General features: G+C 35.1%; 1 protein-coding gene across 8 annotated transcripts in view; it reads left to right on the top strand.

Moving 5' to 3' along the window:
* Positions 1-22,615, top strand: part of PDE10A (phosphodiesterase 10A) — a 351,678-nt gene that overhangs the window by 275,447 nt on the left and 53,616 nt on the right. For all 8 annotated transcript variants that reach the window (XM_021544164.3, XM_021544162.3, XM_021544159.3 and 5 more), the window contains 3 exons: positions 7,283-7,311; positions 17,499-17,619; positions 19,440-19,489. In XM_021544164.3, the coding sequence (XP_021399839.2) occupies positions 7,283-7,311; positions 17,499-17,619; positions 19,440-19,489 (200 nt within the window). The remainder of the gene's footprint in view (positions 1-7,282; positions 7,312-17,498; positions 17,620-19,439; positions 19,490-22,615) is intronic.

Below are 22,615 nucleotides of genomic sequence, written 5' to 3'. Positions count from 1 at the left end.
CGTGAGCAGTGACAATCAGCAGAGTAAATCAACACACCTACTCATCATTGGGGTATTTAACTTTCTTTCATTTAAAGGAATTGGGTAGCAGACTGCTTTGGAGATTTTTTTTTTTTTAAGTCATTGTTCATGTATCACTGCATGGAAATTTTTCTAAATCTGGCCTATCATGTTTAATACTACACCTGTTATTAGAGAGAGTCAAAATTTTGCATTTGTTCAACTGTCAGTAGAATACAGATATCCACAATATCTTGGATTTTTATTTTTTGGTTGTTGTAGAGCAGCCAAAAAGATAATTTTAAATTTTTTTTTCTTGTATCATTCATGCGAATTATAATTACCTGTCATTATAAAATCTTTGTAGAATAAAACTGACTACTTCAGGGATTCATAAGGTGCAGTCATTATCTTTCACAGATAAATGTCTATAATTTTGTAGTTACATATTCTGTTCCTTTCCACACACTGAAGTTATAATTTTATATATTTTAGCAGTCTTCTCATTGCAAGCAAAATGTTTTACTCACAGTGGTAGTACTGATAAGTAGTAAATAGTTCAATCTTCTGTTGGTTTCAATCTGTTCATCATGTTAGTGTAACATGCCATTTTTCAAAGACTCCAAAGTCATGAATTATCTGCACATCATTATTCTGTAATATTCCACTCAGTCACTGAGAGCTTGATTATGATTACTAACAAATCAGCTGAAATATCCTAAAAGCAAAAAGGCTTAATTTGTAAATTTTCATCTGTCTTTTTCATCTTCAGGTTTTTTTCCTGATTAATTTAAACATTTTTTCAGTTTCTTGGTTTTCAGTCTCCAGAGTAAAGTAAATAAAACACATCACTAATACAAATGTACCTCTGTTGTAGTTACAGTATGGTTTCTTCAGAGGGATTGAAATTATTCCCTTGACATAAATACGTTTCACACTGATCACTGCACCCTCTCACGTGGTAACCTATCATCTCAAGCTCTAATGGTCCCTTATCCTTGTTGACGTAAGCAAACTTTTCCTCTGGGGCATTCTCTTTTGTTTCTTTTGTCAGTCGTTCTAAAGAGAAGAAAACTACTCACTCTTCATTTTTCTGCAAATTCTGAGGATTTTACTGCAAAGCTCAGTAACGTGACAGTTGTTTTCAATGTAGTCAGAGGTGCAGAAAGATGAAAATCAGGCAGGCTGCAAAGTTTCTTGTTCTACTTTTGATTCTCTGTAGTGATAAACACCGGAATCTGAAAATTTTAAACAACTTCTTAAGAGTTCAATAGCTTACAGTTTTATTACATGGACATATTTTTTCCCTAAAATCCAGTCTTTTCTGTTCCTAAATGGACAGAGACGAGAATACAGTGATCAAAAAGGTAGGGAGGAGAACAAAATAGAAATAATTAAATGCAAAAAGTTTAGTGCAAATGTTGGTATCTGATTCTCTGTTTCCCCGGGGTAAGTGAAAGATTACATTCTTGCTAACATATGTAAGATTATTATGTTCTATTGCTTGTCACTGAGCCATATGCAGTATTTCCTGCTCCAGAAGCTGACAATTTGCTGAAATGTCTTGGTCTGTTTGGGCCAACAGTCTTGAAAGCCTCGCTCCATGTTGGGGATGTCAACTTCATGGCACTGAGCTGTGTGATCCCATCCCTTGCCTGGTTGGGCTCAGAGTGGAGTGTGGGCTGTATATAGATATTGGGAAAGGAGGAGGAAGTGCCTTTCCTTAAAGTTCTCCAGGCATCTTATCAGTTGGGAAGAGATATTCACGGTCTAGGAATAAACAAGCCAAACTCCAGAGGTTCAGCAGGATCCAAAAGGTATGCATGTTTTTTAAATATCCAAATTTCTTGCAGAGGACAAGATCCAGTGGGGCTTTCTCAGGTTGGTGGATCTGTGTACGACATGCTTCAAGCAGCGTTCTCTTTTAATCATCTCTTTCAGCCCTGAATCATTATACATTACAGAAATGCCGTGACATTTAATACAAAAAAGCATTTCTGTTTTCCAATGCATGCTGTGGTAGTTCTATTGATTTTAATGCGATTGCTTAAGGTATATGTCTGAGTGGTATTTGAGTCAACAGTGATGTAATATTTTCCTTCTCTTTGAAAACACCTGCTGAATGCAATAAAACTTTGATTTTCAAGTTTGAATTTGGTATTTGAAAAATATTCAAGAGTGAAGGGACAGAGCTATTCAAAAGTAAAAGGACAGATTAGTAGTGATAATGCTGTTTCTTAGATACATTGATTGCAGTAAACTCTAAGGATACTTTATACTTGGCAACCAGGGCTTCTGGAACAAGAAAAAAAAAAGGGGAGGGGAATCAAATTTGATTTAAAGAGTCATTCTGAAATTGTGTTGCTACTGGATGAGAGTCTTCCTTCACCAAACATGCTGACATGACATATAATCAGTTTTAAAGAAAGCTGCAGCGCAGCTAGCGGAGTGAAAGCCAGGCAGAATTGTGCATTGGACAAGAAAGGCAGTAGATGTGGGCATAAAGGTGTAGCTGTGAACTGGTAGGTACAAAACAATGATCAACTGTTTTACACACTCTTCAGCCATTGTCTTGTGGCTGCATTCTGGTCATAAACCATGGTGATTGCACCTCGCTGACTGATAATATAGATGAGCTAACCAGTTTAACACTCTTGTCATTCAACAGCCCTGTTGAATAGGATATGAAGTCATCGGCTAATTACCATAAAACACAATCATACACCTTCTTGGTAAAGCATATTTACTGCTGGAAACTATTAAGATTTTTCCTGAAGGTCAGAGCCCAGGTTCCAACATGATTTTTGCTGAGGTATATTAGACTTGAGAGACTTCTATAGAATCTTATGGAGCTTTTAGCAGATGTGGAAATGCCCTTCTTAGATTAGTTTAAGTTGCCACATATGTTTTACGGTTGAGGATTTTTATGATCATGGATGTATATGTGTGGAGCTACCATCTATCAGTATGTTTTGTAGTACTAAGCAATTTTGTAAACAGAAGAAAACCCTGGATCTTACTCATGCTTTTCTGTTCTCACGAGGATGGGTGATACTTTCAGAAGATGCCTTTTGGAAGTTTTCTGGCCAGAATAAGCCATCCTGCAAAATTGCTCCAACTGTTTCATCAGTTTAATGTGGGCTAAGACCATAGAAAATAATAAGTTTCCAAATGTACCAGATTTAGGTATGTCTAATGAAGTCAAATGCACAGTCTCCTGAATTCTGTTCTGTAGTGCCCTGTTTGCAAATTGTGCATTGGACACAATTATATGGGAAGGAGTGAATTAAAACGTTAGGACACCTGGCAGACAATATGTTTCTCTGCTTACCATCTGCAGTGAAGTTCATGCCTTATATATTGTCTGATGCATGTTACTTAAGAAGAGGAAGAACTGAGCATCCTTTTTCAGGCACTTAAAAATAACAGTGTAGATCTTATTGTTCATGTAAAATAGCTAGAATTCATGTTTTGTCCTTCTTCAGGGAAAGAAACACAGTGTGCCACCAATGATCAATCTCATGAATATTCCCTTTCAATGTCTAGGTCTATGTTTAAACAAACAAAATTAGTTTTCTGTGGAGTAACACAAGTGCTTCTGAATTGTGAGATTAATCCAGACTGTTGAAAATCAGGAGAGGTGTCCTGGTACCCCTACTGAGATTGTGCATTAAGAAGCAAGAATGTTTTTGAGTGATGGCTTGAAATTTCTGTTATATATATATGATAGTTACTGCTTTAGGAAACCCACTCTCAGCTAAGGTATCTTTGAAAAATCCTACAAATGCAGTGGAGACAGAAGCTGCCAGATTCAAGATGTCTAAAATAAGGATGCAAATTGCAGTTAAAATAGACTGGCCAGTTTCATCTGACTGATGCTGTTCTACCACAGAGATTAAGTAAACCTGGTAAACTTTATTTCAGGGTGGTGAGATCAGTCTTTAAACAATCTACATTAGTTGATGTGGAATTTCTATTGATCTACAGATGTATGACACTTTTCAAGGTAAAAAAAAAAAAAAAATCAGCAAATGAACCTCTGCTGGTCTAACTGCATCATAAGTAACTTGTGTCTTATTATCTGAAGCCTAAAGCAAATTTTGAAAAGAAAAATTATTAGGTCAATCTGACATCTGCTGTGTGGGAAAGTGTTCCTTAGGAAACTGACTGTAGACCTATCTGGGATCTCAAACAGAATTAATCCTAAGCATTTGTTTGCTGTCATCAGCAACATTAGTGTACCAACAGCAGTATTTAACTACACAGAAAAAAAAGAACAGTGTAAGACCAGGGAGAAAGTTGATATTGTTTTTGCAGAATAGTTTCTGTGATAAAACTAACTGGGCATTAGAATAATTGTTTCCATGGTAAATGCCTCAATATGTCATGTCTGAAATGCTGAAAATTTCTTTTGCATTAAAGTTTTCTTTGTGACTGCTCTGTGTTAGCATCTTGCAATTGTCAAAAACTTATTTGCCTTTGTTTTGTTTTGTTTATTAAAATGCATGCATAGAAATCTAAGTATGAAATGGGATTTTTTTTTTAATGTGCAAAATGAAATCTGAATTTTTCCTATTTAATGAACAGTTACTCAATTTAACACCTCTTCACACACACACACCAACAGAAAGAATCTCAAGCCAAACTAAACCTAGCCCCATGTATCCTGTGCTGAACAAAAAACTTCAGCGGATTTTTTGTTTTCTATCAGTTCTTTTCTTATTTTCTGCTTCTTCCTATCTTTTATGACTGGGTTTAGTATGGAAGCTTTCCCAGATGGATGCTGCCTTTAGTTACTATAATGATTATTATGTGTTTCTGTAGCGAACTATGCAGTCGTTAATTAGAATTGTATAGGTAGTTAAGCTGAAATTGCAGAAATGGTGAATTGTGGTGTTAGTAATTTATATTCCATATGTTACAATACATTGGTTTTGTTCTAGTAGAGGAAGATCACAAGTATGATTTACCCATTTTTCAATATATTTATCATGACTTGGGTAAGCTGATGTAGGGTTTAAGTTAATTTGGAAGATATGATTGTTAATTTTTTTTAGGACACAGTTACCCAAGGTGAGTGAGAGCTAAAACAGAGGTGGAAAAGCTAGTTCTGATAAACACTGACTACTTTATATCATGGGGGAAGTAATTTTACACATACAGTGCGGGGGGGGGGGGGGGGAGGGGGAGGAGGTTGTCTTAGTTATAATTTTGAGAGAGATATCAGTATTACAGAACATAAATGTTTGAAAATATTAGTCCAGGGTTCAGTAATTATCAAGAAACATGTAAAATGTTAGGAATTATTATTTTCCAATAGAGAGAAACTCCCTAAATCATCCCTGTGTCATTCCGTAAGTCCTAGCTGTGTTTTTCTGAGCTGCAGTATTGCCTATAATTCTGGGCTTCCCACCCCAGAAAGATGCAGTAGGACAGCAGGAGTGGTGAGAGTTAGCAAGTCAGACCAGACCTCTCAAACCAGGAAAGGTCTAGATGGAGCAGAGAAGGACTTTCTTCAGCGATCTGTAGAATCACAGGCTCCATGAATAAGGTGAATAGAGGGAATCAGATAAAATACGTAGTGCGCAGATTCAAAATAAAATAATTTTTCTGGTATTATGTATTTGAACTGTGGAGCTCATAGCATTTTGAGAATGCTAAAGACTGGTGACTCAGGTTTAATAACCAGCCAAACAAAATCTAACACCCCTCCTACCCGACAAAAGTGTGAGGAAGAAAACCCCATCCTTTAAATAGAAAAGTGTCACCACTGATTGAAGAAATGTTTGATCTATTTGGTTACTGAAAACTGAGAGTACACTCCAAGGAAAGTGTCATGTAATCACTCTGCTTTCTGTTGCTCATGTTTCCTGTTGCTCAGTGTCAGAAATCAGGTAATAGGAGACAGGGATTTTGAGTGTTGCTCTGGCTGTTTTTGTAACTGGTATATAGATTTGTGTGGTTCAGGAAGGTAACATCACTGAACATGGTAGAGCATGTGTTCCACATTGCCCTGCAAACAACAGAACTGCCTTAAATAGTCAAATAAATTTGTCTGTTTTCTGCATGTAAATTAGTGGCATATAATTTGACTGGGATTAAAAGGAGGCTAATATTCGCTCATGGTTGTGAAATATGTTATTTTCCTTAGCACCACTCAGTTTTGAGGGGAGATCTGTATTGCTATAGAGAATTCTTTCAGAAGAGAATTATTTCAATCAGAAATTGTGTATTAAATGTGTTTGCTAGAAAATCTGAGAGTTTCTACCTTTATTGATTAAAAATTCATTTAAAATGGCAAGATATGAAGAGCCTTTGACAAATATAATCATATGATATTTTCTGTGAATTCAATCTATTTCCTGACTTAATTTTAATTTCTGAAGTATAGTAATTTGACTCCTAGGAGCAAATAAAAGGTTACAAATAGTTCTCTTCATGTTTTCAGAAACACCTAACCAGCTGGAGGTTTGTAAAGGTGTGTTTAAGCTACTTTTGGTGTGGTTGAACTGAAAGTTGGAAACTCCTCCTGTAGCAGAAGTGTTCTTACTGTATAGCTGCACTCCCTGCATTTTTCAGAAAAACTACTTAATGTTTTAGCTCTGATATTTTACCTGTGTTTATTTATATGTATTAAGCTTAATAAAAATGCATGAAAATCTGTTTTCATTTGAAAGAACAAAACATTATAGTTTGTGTGCATATATATATAATCTTGTAATCTATTTTTTTTAACATGTTATGCCAGATCTCATCAGTGATATTCTTCTTTTTTTATGGCTACAAGACTTTTTTTCCACATCCAAAGAAGTCAACAGGACTATCATCTTTGATATAAGAACAGAGGGTCTAAGTCTGCTCACTAGCTTCCTTGTAGGATGTTGGTGATATATATTTGGTAGCAAAGGCTTTTAATTTGCAGACTATGCAGTACTGACAATACCCTTACTGAACTGGAATATAAATTTAGTGTTTAACTGGCCTGTGCCACCTTCTCTCAGGAATTCTGAAATGTATGAAATTCTGTATTCTTATTAAGCCAGGGTAGACTTCCTAAGTACTTTATCCTAGTTTAACTGGTTTTTAGGTTTAGAAGTTTTTAAAAGATTGTAAATGCAAACCAGTCTCAGGATATTTCGATCACTTGATCAAACCATATTAGGAAAGTTTTGTACAAATGTGCAGAAATTGTTTGAAGTTTGTTATCTGTTCTTCATTCAGATTGTTATCAGTTCTTCATTCATTCCTAGAGTGCCTAATTGTTTGGTTTGTTTCCTTTTAGATGAAACTGCTCCTAAAGAAGTCAGCAGGGTAAGTGCTGCTCTGTATCCCCTCTAAAAACAAGTGTCCCACTGTTCACTTGAGATGATTTTTCCATAGACTCTGATCAAGATTTATCTCTATTCCCTGGTTATAGTGGATCTCCAGAGGAAAAAATGCTGTACAGACTGTCTAGAGAACAGTTAATAAGGAAAATAAATATTAAGAACCCTTGATTTGCTGTAAATAAATTGAAGGGTGTTTTGCATTTCGAGTTCTCCCAGTGCTATTTTCATGATCCAGTTTTAAAAAGGTACTTCATGGAAACCAGGAAATTCATGGGACTTTGAGCATAACATTAGACTATTTAATCAGTGTAACTGCCTCAGTAGATGGCAAGCATAGGAAGGGAAGAAAAATGCCCTATTTAATAACTCCCTTTTGAGATGTGGTATGATACAATGAGTTAAATTTTCTAATTCAAAATATTTTGCAGTGGTCTGCATGAAATGCAATGTAAAATCCTAAGAAACCCTATTCAGTAATAAATTCCCAAACCTAGCCCTATATCTGATTGATACTGTGTCCTGCAAAATATCTGTCCGTGAGGACTAATTACAGGGATCTGTTACGAATGAGTGCCTTTGCTCTGAATGACAAAAGATCAGTACAGGACAATCTTTTGCCCCCAGATGGGTCCAGAATCCTGAGGGACCTCATAAGATGGGGGAGTCCTTACAACTTTCCAAGGTGTAATCATAGTCCTGTTTTGCTCTCCTTCATGAATGTCTTGCATAAACTATTTCATGTTCCCAGGAGAAGCACAATAGTGTCAGACATATATTAAAAATAGGGCAGGTTGAAAGACTGCAAAAACTGGCTGGATGCTCTTGAACTCAGTAGAAGTCCTTTGGAAAATGCTGCAATGTGGAAAGAGTGGAGAACTAAGGCTGGTAGTGGAAACCTCAATTTTTGTAACTCTGTGAGCAGAGGGCTGGGATGAGGGGTTCACCTCACATGTGCCTACAAGAAAGAGATTAAATGTTGCCTAAAAATTAGTTAATTCAAGCAGATGTTTTCCATATACATGATGTGCCATGGACTTGTAAGGGTGTTGAGAATGTAAGTGAAAATTAATGTGTTATAGTAATTCATCAGTTTTCAACATGGTTTTTGTTCCTCCCTCAGTTTGCTGTTGTTATGACAGTGAATACCTTGTGTTGTAACCTGGGATTTTTGTTATTAGTATATCTATATGTATTGTTTTGATCACAAAATAACTAAAGATCTGCCTAAAAATCTCAGAAGCTCTAATTACGTATGTGGGAAATTTCCTTTTAATTGTAATTAATTTAGTAGATTAACATTTACCTAAACCTCTGTAAAACAGAACTACAGAATATATCTTGATTACCACATCTGAGCTATTTAAGGCAAAGAAAACAAGTTCTGAACCCCCAAGTCTGCCCTGCCAGTCACTCCCTGTGTCTCTTGGACTGGTGTTAGCCATCTCAGCCCCACAAAGTCGTATCTTGTGGCTTAGGCTTTCCTAAAGATGGATGGTCTGTCACTTGAAGCCCTGGAATCAGTGGGGTGCAGATGATACTTCAGATGTTCTTAAGTAAACATTTTCTCCCTTGTTTTTTTGGCCATCAATCATTGTGCAGTTGGTATGTATACTGTGCTGCACTACAATTTAGTTTAGCTTTTTTTTTTAAGTACTTGAAGGTGCTCAGGAATACACTATGCTACAAAATAACAGGTTGGTTTGTTTGCTGTATTTTTTAATAATGCCATATATAATAATGCAGACCATTGTAATACATCCTCTTTCTTCAGCAGCATTTCAAACAGATACCAGTGTAATTAAAATGTGAACATAAATTAGAATTTAAATTAGGAAAGTTCTGTACGTGAGTAATGTTTTTCAGACAAATAGACATGTTCACGGTGACTGAAGAATTATGAGTTTTGAAGTCATTAAGTGTTACATTTTTATTTCCTGAAAACATCTGCAAGAAGCAGCTTGTATCATAGGGAAGGAAAGATTAAGGTTAGTGAAAGGAAATTTATTGCAGAATTAAATCACCAATTGCTTTAACTATACCATGTTAGCTAGAAAATGAGGTAGGAATATACTGAAAAAATCTTTAATTGTTGGAAGGAAATTTCAGTATTTTCATGTGTTTTATGTTGTAGTTTCACACTTTGAAAATTTAAGAAATTTTGAAATGTAAGTTTAGAAAAATTTTAAAATTTATTATTTTTAATTCTAGTCTACTAATGGCAATTTTATCAATATTTTGGTGTTCAGAAATTATTTGAAAAGATTTCCTTGTTTGGCTTGATATAGCGTCTGAATAGTGATGGAGGGGAAAGATTTCTTGATTCCTGTAGACAGTTTTTGGCATAAGAGCAGCTCTGGTTACAAACTACCTCATGAGCATCTGTGACCAATGAACCTGTGAACTTTTTTCTGAATACTAGTTTCCAGTGTTTATGAAATATATGTAACTGGGGACAGAATCTCCTTTTTGCACAATGTAGTATTGGGAACATCCTTGGAAATGCTGACTTTCTTCTGCTCACTTATTGTGCAGATGTGTGTTGGCTGATCCCATTCATCCTAGCTACACAAGTGGTTTTCTGGGCAGAGGGATTTCAAAAAGAAAACCAATTATTGAGCTACTTGCATGAAGAAAACTTAAGCTGGATACTTTGCTGTTTTCCTGTTTAATCTGCAAAAGAAACAAAAATAGAGGAGTGTGAGTTTGAGCATTAAGTGCGCAAGTATTCGTGCACATCTAGACTAAAGATGTAGTTGTGTGACAACATTAGTGAAAACAGTGTGCTTTGGAGACATGTTATTCTTTTCAGTTGGCAAAAATAACTCCATTCTTTCATGAACTATAGCCAGGATTCTGTTCTACGTGCTGCTGAGTTTCCCGTGATCACTCTGTGCTCTTTTGTACCTCAGGTTCTGAGGTTTAAGTGAAAATACTCAATGTTCCTGATATGATCACGGCAAAATTAGCTGTTCATTTTGCTTAATGACTTTCCATTCCATGTTTACTTGAACAATACTTTCAGTGAAGCTGCCTTTTGGCAAGTCTCTTTTGCTTTGTAAACTCTGGCAATGCCAACAGCAATTCACTTTACAGAAGTTTACCATATAAACACCAGAAAATTATTACCTAGCAAGTGACTCGTTTCATTTAGAGTACTTTATTCTTGGAAACAGGAATGATAGTTTAATCCTTTCCTTTCCCCTTTTTGGACTTGCAGCTTTTTGGCAGCTGCCTTGGCACCAGCCAGCGCCCAGCACAGTATGTCACTGCCAGTCACAGAATTAGCAAGTGTGTTTTCAGTAAATAGTTGCAGTAATTGCATGTATCTTCACTGTGTGACTGATAATAAAGGTTTGGGTTCTTCATGACCCATTGGCAATACAGGCTCATTCCTTGTAGTATCTTCTTATTAAAGATAGGATTAAAATATTTTCATGTCTTCCCTGAACTGAGAACAGGTTAATAAAAATGTTAGGGGAACTAGAAAAAAATATAAAAATATATATTTAGCTTTTAGAAGTGTTGCAAATGGCATTGCACCTATTGTCACGAGAAGATGCTTGTATAAGCTGATGTCTTTAAAAAGAAAGTCTTGTGAATACTGTGGTACTGATAAGCAACAGTGGTAGGAAAATGAAGTTTATTTTTAATGTTGTACATGGTGTCTTTAGAGTGCTTGCAAGTCAAATATTAGGAGGGAATGTAATTTTATAAAAAGCTTTTTAAAAAGAGGAGCAGTATTCAGCCTTGTCAAGTTAAGCTCATTATGCTGTTTTATTATATAATCTGGAGAGGTGATATAATTGAGATATTAATGAAGTTTTATGAGCCTTACAGTTAATAACAGATTATATGGTTACTTCTATGTAGTCATAATGTTCTTTTCTCATAAGTGAAGCCTTTGCTTTTTATGATGTGTTTTTTTCTATTGTGAAGCAATTTATTTTAGTGTTGCCATTTGGTAACAGGGAAGGAGCTGCTGGGAAGGTTAGAATGAATGTTAGGGAGTGGGGCCTATGGGGCAAGAAGCTTCTTATAGGAAAGGTGTTCATCACTTGGAGGCTTGGAAATCAGCTAGATAAAAAGGCTGGGAAATGTGTGCCTTCAAAACTAGTGAGTTCTTTCTGTGCAGAGTAAGAAAGCTGCTTTGCATCATAATAGGGCCTGTGCTGCCAAATGTCATCTTCATCTCGTATTTTCCCTTTTTTGCTTTTGTCATGAAGGTGTTTGATGAGTGAAGAGAAAATTCATAAATACTTGCGTATGGTGCTGCAATGCTAAACTTTATTTACCATGCAAGTTCTAACCCATGTCCTCTCCAGTCAAAACAAGAAGAATAGACGTCAGACAAATGCGTGTAGGAGCAGTTTTCTCTGAGGCTATGTACAACCATTAAAATTAATCACCTCAGCTAAGACTGTTCTTTATAGTTGCTTGCTTTCCAGTGTCCAAGTTTAAAGAAAACTGGTTACGCCAGCCAAGCCCAGTTACCTCTTCTGATTTTTTTTGAGTTTCCTCTCCAAGCTCATTGCTCCTCTGAAAGCCATCTTTGCACTGTAAGTTTGCTCACCACTTTCTTCAGTCCAAGGATTTGACATCCTTTGGCTCAGCATTTCCACTTTGAAACAAGCAGTTTGATTAGCCTTCTGTAAGGTTGGGGGGGTTTGTGGGTTTTAATTATTTTTTAAAATGAAGTCCGGATCCATATTTTTGTTTCTTCACATGTACAGTTTATATGTGTTTTCAGTGTTATTAGAATGTAGTTATCTCATGGTTATCTGTGTCCCAAAATAACAAACACCAGTTCCCATGCTTTCATTTGAAGAAGTAGGTGACTATTGTGATACAGGTCTGGCCTTAGTTTCTACACTAGATGTCTGAATACTCATTGTGATAAAGTGTAGTGACACATGGAATAAATATTTTATGTACTTTTAAACCAAATGGCTCCTACAGGGCTGCCTTTGTCTTCAAGGGACTGGATTTAGTCACCAATATGTTCTCTTCTAGTTTGGCATTCCTTTGTGAGGAAGGAAAAAAAGAGAAACATTGAAGAATATTCTTCAGTTTAAAAAAAAACACTTAGTATGTGGGTAAATAAAGTAATTGTGCCAAAATTCTTAAAGAACATGTAGTATTTCTTTAGAAAAGATACAAGTAATTGAGTATTGATTATCTTTCCAGAAGATAAGTTGTGGATGCAACTGGAAAATTATGTAGAGCAAGTCTCTTAAATCAGAATGGTAACTGTGCATTTGGGATTTTTCATAAGACTACCCAAGAGAAGGGAAAGTTAATCTATTTCAGAAAAAGGCATCACATATTTTAGTTTATTTACTTCTTTTTGTGACTTTTTTTTTTTTTTTTTTTTTTTGAGAAGTATAGAAGTGTTGCTTTTCTAAGGCAAGTATTAATGTCATTGAAAACTTAGGTGTATAAGACCTGTCTTTTTATACTTCTGGTCAAGTATGAAAATACCTAGCATGAAATATTTTGGACTGACATCTCAGTCAACTGTTAATCCAGACCGTTAAGACTTCGAACAAGTGTTCTTTTTTATTTGGAGGCTTTTTTTTAGTTCATCTTTAAATTCTTTCCCTGATGACTTCTGTTGCCAAGACTATAGTTTTATAGGAAAGAAAACTTGTGTTGTCTGGAAGTTTATGAGGAGATTTTGGTTGTTTTCAGTTCAGCATCTGGCCTATGTTCTGTAGTGTGCTAATAGAGAAGAGAGGAGCTGTCAGTTTTAATGATGACTGAAGAACCTTGGGTGAAATCCAGTCCCTGCCTAAGGACATTCTTCTGTGTAAAATGTTGCACAGAGTTACTTGAATTTGTTATCTGCAAGTTTTGATGATGCCATTGAGAGTTTAATTTAGGCGGTTGGAAGAAGCTGGTTATCTAAAATACTAACTGATGTAACCAGATAGAGAATGTGTATTTTGAACTCTTGGGTCTATGTACAATGTCCTTGGTCTCTGTACATCCTTGATTCTTAGTTATTTTACACTGTTTAAGAACTGAGGTTCTTTATAAGAAGCACTGTTTGTCCCAAAAGATCCTATTCCTGGTCCAGGAATTCCTTCTTACCTGGTCAGCTGAGTTCTTTCCTAAGTATGTAATTTTGATCTCACAAAGTGTGTTTGTTGTTAGCTTTTTGAGGCTGTTTTTTGTTATTGTTTTGTGGTTTATTTGTGTTTCTTGTGGTTTTAGTGGGTTTTTTTGTTTGTTTGACATGTTTCTCTTTGGTTGGTTATTTTTTTCTTTTTTTTTTTTTTTGTTTGTTTTGTTTTGTTTTTTCTTTTTTGGCCTGCTTACATGTCTTTGAATATATGTCCTTAGTTTCAAGTGTCCCTCCATCTGTCCATGGTGTGGCCCCCTGTGACACCTCTAGAGTGTCTTGGAATTAGATATAATTGCTGTATTTTTGTTGCTACAAAGGGACTTTTTCTTTCCTGCAAAAGCATAAAACACCTGTGGCAAAGCTGCCCTATGATTGTCAAAGCATAGAAATAATCTTCATTTCAGGGTTTTCTGGTTTTTTTGTTGGTTTTTTTTTTAAACTTTAGATATTATATTGTGTACTCTAATATTAGTTTCTCCATGTGTCAGAATTGTTTAGAATGAATACTTAAAATTCATCTCACTCTACAGTATTTCAGTATCTCCTTAATGTTTATGTTTCTGGACTCCTTGTTTAGTTCTAAGTTACAAAACTATTCTTATATCACTTGTCATGGGTTGTTGTCTTCTATTGCACTGAAATATTCAAAAGACTAAAAACCATTTAACTATTTTTTCATAAATCCTATAAAAACAACCTTATATTTATGAATTTTTATTAATATCTATAGCACAATTTCCCTTATTAATTGTTAGTCCATTTTCATAGCTTTAAAATACACACAATTACTAGAAATATGATGCTGGTATGGTAGTGCTAAACTAGTTTTTAGTCTAGTGGAATTATTTTATGTAATTTCATTGAAATTCAGAATTTTACAGTGAGTATACTAAATACTTGTAGACACTGAATCTTAAATAGAAGAAAATCAGCAATGGGGAAAAATGAGTTAAGGAAAAAATTGATGAGTATTAATAATGTTTAAATTGAAAATTAAGAAACTCTACTTACTCCATATAATAGTGTATATATATATAATAAATAATCCTTTTCCACCATGTGTGTTGAATTTTTTTGAGGAGTTGCTTTCTCAACTAAGTTTTACACCAAATATGCACAAGTCTGCGTTAGCAACCACATTGGGTAGTGCTTGTACCAGAGTTTCCTGATGACTTACCCAGTGTTTAAATACATGGTTTCATAAAGACTGTTGTGGTTTTTCAACCAAACATAATTATGGTTATCCAATCTAAAATGCTTAGAACCTAATAAAAAACTGTTTCAGTGTACTATAATAAAAGGAAAACCATTTCACAGCATGACAGAGTGAATCTTTGTTGATGATTGATCTAAGAATTACTTAATTGTGCATCTGGACAAGCTGTATTTGCCTGGGCAGATGTGGGTGTGCAGATGGTCAGTACCAGATGCGTGCCACGCAGCAATGGCCGGCATTACGCGGCTGCCGTCTCCTCAGTGACACGGGCAATGGTTTGCCCTGCTTACCAAACACTTGCAAGCATACGTGGCAGAGGTGAGGATAAAGGGCACGTAGGTATTATAGCATTAGTATGCATGCTGAACTGCTGCTTGATTAGAGGGAAAGCAGTTATTCTGCTATGGCTCATTCTGATGATGCGTTCTCTTAGCGTATTAGCTTTAACCTTTGAGGATTTGATTTAAATCCTGACTGTGCGTCACAGACGAAAAGATGTGTATTCATTTCCAAGTTCTGAGAAGACATTTTTCCACATGATAAAGTTCATGTGTGCTTGATTAGCTGTTGTTGCTTTAGGGTATGTGGCTACACATACTTTTGCAGATTGAAAAAGGGTTAGCACATCTGAATTGTGTAGATTTTGTTCACCATTTTCCTGCTTTACGGCTACTTATGGCTACAGATTGTAAGTATAAAATATCCACTTGCATGAAACTATGCAATTGTTTTCTCCCTTTGAATAATAATCATACAGGAGTAAATGTGGGACACAGCAGAGGGCAGGCAGTGGAAGCTTGCCAGCTGCCATATGGTGCTAATATTGGCAGTGGCATGCTGTATTGTAAACTCAAGACCTGCAGTAGTTTATGCATTTATGCAGTGTGACCTTACATCACTGTCAAAATGTATAACTATCGCATCATTTTACAGAAAGAATTATGAACTGTCAGATTTGTTACACATTAAGAATATTTGGACAGCCTAATACTTAAATGTTCTAATATGTCCATGTAGAGCAATAGATTAGTAGATTAAGAAGAGGTCATGGCAGAGACTGTATATTCTCAGGAACCATTTTAAAATCAAGATTAAGGTCTTCTGAATTAAAGAAACTGGGAATTTATATTATCCAGCAAACACTTTTAATTTTTTTGTTGGTGGAGATTTTTGGGTGTTTTTGAGATGAAACATCAAAATGTATCCTAAATATATATCTTTACATGCTCTGTATTCCTGACATAGTGTGTTGTATGCATGAAAATAAGAGGGGAAATAAAAATCATATAATGAAATATATTGTGTAAATTACATGCTTAATCCATCAGTAAGTGTCACATCTAGAGGTTTACCCACATTTTCAGACAGAGAACATCTAGAAAGTTATTGAGCAGTTACATATATGCCCATAAACATTGGACTGGCAGTGGGCTAGACTGTGATACTCTGAACATTTATGGTATTTTCCATTGTTGTTTATATTAGTCTGATCTATATTAAACTTGGCTCTGAAGTATGAATGAGCAGAAGAGTAAGCCTTAGTCTTTCAAGCAACATTAATTTGTCTAAATATCACCAGCTTAATTTTTAGTTTAAGCAATGTAATTTACTGCATCATGGAGTTCAGTAAGTAATTGACCATATTACTTTATTCAGTTTCCACATTACCAGTTTTGGGCAGGGTAATGAATCTTTACTTAGCGCCAAGTATTGCTTCCTGTGAAATTATTGTTCGTGATGCTGTCATGCTACACATACACATTTAAGTGCTGTTTTTAACAGCCCTTCAGAACTTGGGAAATGGATAAACAAATGCAGCTGGGGCCCTGAAGGGAGGCTGCATCTCCTTTCCTGTGAGATTTTAACCATATCATGCTGTTCCATCATACCAGCAATCAGCACCCCATGGCTCCCATCAAAATACCCTAACTGATTTGTAATCTGCCAACAGATTTGATTTTTGTCTGCCATTATCAGTTGAAACAAAAGCCTATGAAGCCACAGTGGCTGGCATGATTTTGCCTTGTGATTTTTGTCCTTCACTTGGTTGATATTAATTGCTTTTGTATTTGAAAAGCTGAGCTTCCTGAGCTATGACCACCTGAAAGCTCTGGTGTTTGGCACAGTTCTGTCATTTGGCACATGAATCTGAGGTGGAAGATGCTAGCTAAGGCAGTTGCTTGCTTCCTTTCCTGGTGAACTAGGAAAATCCTTAAAAGGAAGGAGCTGAAGTCTACCGTGGATGTAACAGTCTGGTCAGAGAGAGGGAGAAAGCTAGATAAGCTTTCCCAGGAGTTGGTCTGAGGGAGCTGGAGAGAAAGAATTGTAAACAATCTGCAGGTGTTTTGTGATAAGCTGTTTTGCCCATAAGGTTGTTTACAGATGGATGGTTTCTTAATTAACCAATGGTGACAGTGTTTTGATTAAAGGACCACTTAGACTCTATACCTCTATAGAGTATAAAAAGGAACGGGTTTCCTAATAAAGCGAATTAGCCTTCTGATTGCTTGTGGAGTCCATGTCATCTCTGACTCAACGGTGACAGTCTACTTACTTGATAATTTTCCATGACCCTGGCTCAGTTTAGGTGATTTTTAATTGTTCAGTGATGTTCTCAGTGTGCTTTGAACAAATATCTAATGAACAGAGGGTGGAGTGTTGTGTGTCTTGCGTAGCAGTGACCTTGCTCTTCAGGCAGCTGGATTAGGACAGCTCTACTTGGCTCAGTACTGAAATCTTAACATATTATTTTTAATGAATTTGTATGTTTCAAACCTGCAAAATTAATCTCGGTTATTCTAAAATGTTCTTCTCATCTTTGCTTCCATAGTACCAGGATACGAATATGCAGGGCGTAGTGTACGAATTAAACAGCTACATAGAGCAGCGCCTGGATACAGGAGGAGATAACCAACTGCTTCTGTATGAACTGAGCAGCATCATTAAAATAGGTAAGAAGGAGAATCAGATGTCTCTGAGCTGTTATTCAGCATCACTGCACAGCACATTTCTTACGTGGCTTAATTAATAAAGCCAGGTACTTAGGGATAACAGTGTTCTCATTGGATGTTCTCTCAGTGTGAACTTACTTCACCTTCTGTCCCTCAGTGAGTCCCTAGCTGCACTTAAGTGAATTTCATCTTTGGAGAGAGTTGCATATCCAATTGTGATATTAAAGTCTCATGTTAAATGAACTAAAGAGTCAACTATTCTGATTATGATGGTGTTACAATTTCAATAGAGAAAGTAAAAAAAAAATGTATCAGTAATATCACTGCATACTTATACTCCTTTTGAAACAATTGAAATGTCACTGGAAGAAGGCATGACTTTTGTGTGATTTCAAACTCTGTTGTTTAAATATTTTTTTCTATCTGATGCAAGTACCTTTTTATAACAATATAAGTGTAATTTGGTTTCTTTTTAGCCAGAGTGGATGTACTCAGACTTCAATAGGAAGTGTCACAGTAGATTTCAGTCAGCTCTTTAGAAAGGTTTTACTATCCCAGCTACTTCATAATTTTGTAATGTTGAGTAATAGTTCTGGTTTATATATATGATGTTTTGAAAGAACCTTTTCTCTGCTGATTTTGCTTAGGGTGCTGTGCTATTTGGATATTGATGTCCAACTCACTGCAAATCAAATTTGTTAATAAACAGCAAGTGAGACTTGACTATACAGAGAGCTTATGTATTACATTTTCTTTTGTATAGCAGACAGGAGGGTTTTTAATATATTATTTCCTTTACAGTCCTCATTTGCCTTGTAAGTCAATATACTTAGGTACTACAGCTGAAGGATTTAAAATCTGAATGCAAATTACTGTGCCCTCAACTCTTAATAGTGCTGCACAGTTGACAACAAAAAAGTAACTACACAGTTGAACTTTTTTCCTTTTCTTAAAGAAATTAAGAAAGCCATTTGATTTGATTGCACACAAGTAATTTTTTTTCCCCTGAAATGTACTAAAGTTATTTTTGAGTTGATTCATAAAACAGTAAATACCAGATATGCCTTTTTAATCTATTTTTAGAATGTTTATTAACTTGTGGAAAGACACATGATCCAAGCCTGTTGCTTAAAGCAGGGTGAAAAACATTTTCTGCTTTGGTTCTGATTTTGAGGATAAGTTATGAGTTATGAAAGTTGATTGACTCTAAGCTTTTGAGAGTTTAAGGAACTTGACTTTACCCTGTTTCATGCCACACTCTGAATCTGGCAGAAATCTATAAAGTTATAAATTTTCTGGTGAGTGTCACTATTTTTAATATGGGCTAGATGTAGAAAATATAAGCTGTTTTAAAACACATTTTTATAGGAGTATTTGTAACTCCTCATTTTCCCATGATTTTTTTCTCTTAAGGCAAGAACAAATATAGCTTAATATTTACAATTAGCATTTATTTTACTCTTAGAAATTGTAGTGGTGTCTGACATTATATTGTAAATACACTTTTCAATGTTACTTTTATTGTATGAATTAATTTGCTTTTACAGACATTAGGCCTTGGAGTATAGAGGTATAAAGAAGTTGTTTCTAATTATCTTTTAAAATGCTGTCAATGGCAATGAACAAAGCAAGAACTCTGTGGTACCTCTACCTTTATAACCTCTCCAAAGTGTTAGGGGACATAGCAGAAAACCTTAAACTTTTGAATGGTAGATGTTTGTCCTAAGTGGAATTGAATCTGTGGTTTCACCTCCATGATGTTGTAGAAGTTTGATTTATCTCTGTGAGAACAATTATTTCTTTTGTTATTCCTTTGGCAGCTACAAAAGCTGATGGATTTGCACTATATTTCCTGGGAGAATGCAATAATGTAAGTATACTGGATTAAAATGCTGCTTTTTGTACATTCACAAGTATGTTTTCTAATATAATAATGGTGGTAATGAAAAGAATATTCTCTGCATTTAGGTCCTTGGTCTTTTCAGTTTAGTTTTTTTTTAAGATTTTGCAGTAATGCTATTGTTTCTCTGACTCTGGAAGCTTAACTTGTGATTTAACCCTATTATTAATTGTCTTTAAGAAATAAAAAGCTTAACATGGATTTAATGTCTGCATAGCCTTTTCTTTGCATCTAGTTATTTCCCTGATTTTTTTAAAATGTTAATTGTCAGCTGCAACTTGATAGTGAAATAATGTAGATTCTGGTTGTCATAAAATAAATGATACATTTTAAATTTATTAATTCATTTAGTTTCTGATGTACTAATTCAAACAACAGTGAATCCAATATTTGTTCTGTTGGTATTTGAATGTTAGAATACCTTGCATCTTTTTCTATCCAGTTTAATTTGTGCAGTTAGCACAGTAGAAGACTTCATAGTTATTTTGAATGGCTATCAGAAGGAAATGCAGTTTAGCAATTCAGTCAGTTCCCTCAACTTAAAAATCAGAATTTTTCAGAAATTTTGTCTTTCAGTAGTTCAAGAAACAAGCAGTGACTAGAGAGGAAAATATTTTTTCTCTTTTTTTTTTTTTTTTCCTTACTTTACACTGCCAGTTTTAAAAGCTTATTCTTGTATAGTCCATTAGCCAATTTCCTTTGCTCTTTGTGCAATATTTGGATTCAGAAATAGTATTTGAATTCAGAAGAAGCAGTAAATATTACATTTCTGATGTAGTGGAAACAGAATTGAAGATGTACAAACCTGTAAGTACATCTTCCACCTTTTATGTGGAAGAAGGCCCATACAGAAATTTCCTATAAGAAATGGAAATGAGGTTTTGCATTTTTTGTGATATGACTGTTTCATATAATAGGGATAGCCCACTTTATTATTTGAAAATTCTTTTTTCTCTCAATGACTTCTGTTAAGCATATAAATAGCATATATTTTTAAATAACTCTTTCACCAAGAGGTATAATTTAAGAAACATATTTGTCATTTGTGAATGCCATATTTTGTTCTCATTACTAGGTAGGTGGCTGCATTAATGGGTAGGGGGTGATACAAACAGTCACTGAAAATCTCCCTCCTGCTGTCAGAGGCAGGGACCTGCAGGAAGTTCAGCCTCCATCCCAAACATCCCAAATGCACAGCGCTGGCCAGCTTTGGTGGCAGTGACTGCCTGCCAGCTGAGCATGCTCATCTCTAAATGCTTTGTAAAAGATTATATCAAAATTAACTTTACTGCTTGAGACAAAGAGAATTCTTCAAAAAGAAGACTTTTCCTATTAGATTACTGTGGCATAATATGGGATTACTGACAGCCTTCTGATACCCTGGGGGCCTGGATACTATATGACCTTCTGCTTTTTTTTATTATTTTATTTTATTTTTTTTAATATCATATTAGGCAGATTAATCTATTTGCTTCCCAGTATTCCTGTACAACTCTTTCCTGAAAAAAAATCTCCAACCACTAAAAACACACATTGACTTTATTAACCACTGCTATGTAGCTGCATCACCCAAAATGGAAAGTTCTTCATGTAGTTTTTATAGGGACTGATCCCAAGTCCTTTGAAGTTTGTGTGAGATTTTCCATTCACTTTAGTGGGCTTTGAGCCAAACTCATGTTTGTAGTCTTGTAACTAAATGGTAATGTATTCGCCTACTTCTTATAATAAATTGTCATTGTAAATTAATTTGGATAGCCCTTGCCTCTTGAATATTTAATTAAAGGATGTATCCAAGTGAGATTAGCCATTGCCCAGCAAGCACTGGCAATGAGGTTTTATTTATTTTTATTAAATGCCTTTTTAAAATGGGAACAAAAATATTCTGCATAGCAAAAGCAGGAATGAGCTAATTCTTTAAGCTGAAACTAAAAAATAATAATTAAACCCTTTGATTAGCCTGGACAAAGTATTTGCTGAATATCTATGGCCATCTGCTGAATAATAGTCTCTGCTTTTTGGTGGCTTAATATTTTGGTGCTAGATATCTGACTTGAATTTTGCAAATTTAGCAAAATCCTTCCCCTCCCCCCACCACCCCCCTAACACAGCCCCCCCAATTTAGCATTGGGCTTTTTGTTCTTAGCTTAGAAAATATCTGCTTGTTATCCATCTAGGAGTGTATGCGTGTGCATGTACATCTTTTTGAGAATCAAGTTTTGGGATGGGAGTGTGTAAGAATGGAGGAATCCTATGAACAAGTAGATAGCTACTTTCAGTTGGTTTTCTAATATTTAGTGATGAGTGTTCTGACTATACTCTGTAAGGGAACTTATGACCAAACTTGAAGCACAAGCACTAACTCTACTTCATTTCAGTTCCTGCTTTAAATGTGTATAGGTATACTTTTGTTTGTTTAAATTAATCCAAATTTGAGAATTTTGGTGTGTTAATCTCATCAAAGAAATATTTTTGCAATATGAGATATCCTTAACTACCTTTAGCCTGGATGAAATAGTGAGTTTCTAATTAGGATATAAGATTATTTTCATTTTGCAAAAATGCTTAATTTTTGCAAAATGAAAACCAGTAAATGATTACTACATACTTTGTGCTATTATTTCTTAATGTTGAGGAAATTGACATATCATTGCAAATTACTTTTTTCATGGATTATTAAGAGTGCATAGTAAATAATTCTTTGGTGCTATATTTCATATAAACAGACTTTTCCTTACATGACAATTACATTAGAACTGAAAAAAAAATTAATCTAGTTGAGAAAAAGCTCTAGATTAGCCAGTCCCTTTCTTTTTGCAAAACATAGATGATACATTTGCCTTTAAAGGAAGACAATGCTTTGGAAAAAAATCCTTTAGAGTTTAATGGCACAAAAGTTTGTAAAAATATCTGTCCATATAAAAAGTTTCTTTTCAGTTTCATTTTCTTTCTCTCTATTGAAGTTTACATACCATATTAGAGTTGGAAAACAGCATGAGGACTAAGTAACTTCTGGCTGACAGTTCAGGTTGAATGCCTTCAGGATATTTACTTGAGAAAATTGGCTTGAAATAGAAGATGCCACATCAATTGCAGATT

This window comes from Lonchura striata, chromosome 3 (genome assembly GCF_046129695.1).
Source record: "Lonchura striata isolate bLonStr1 chromosome 3, bLonStr1.mat, whole genome shotgun sequence".
Classification (NCBI taxonomy): Eukaryota; Metazoa; Chordata; class Aves; order Passeriformes; family Estrildidae; genus Lonchura; species Lonchura striata.
This window is presented reverse-complemented; position numbering and strand designations above follow the sequence as displayed.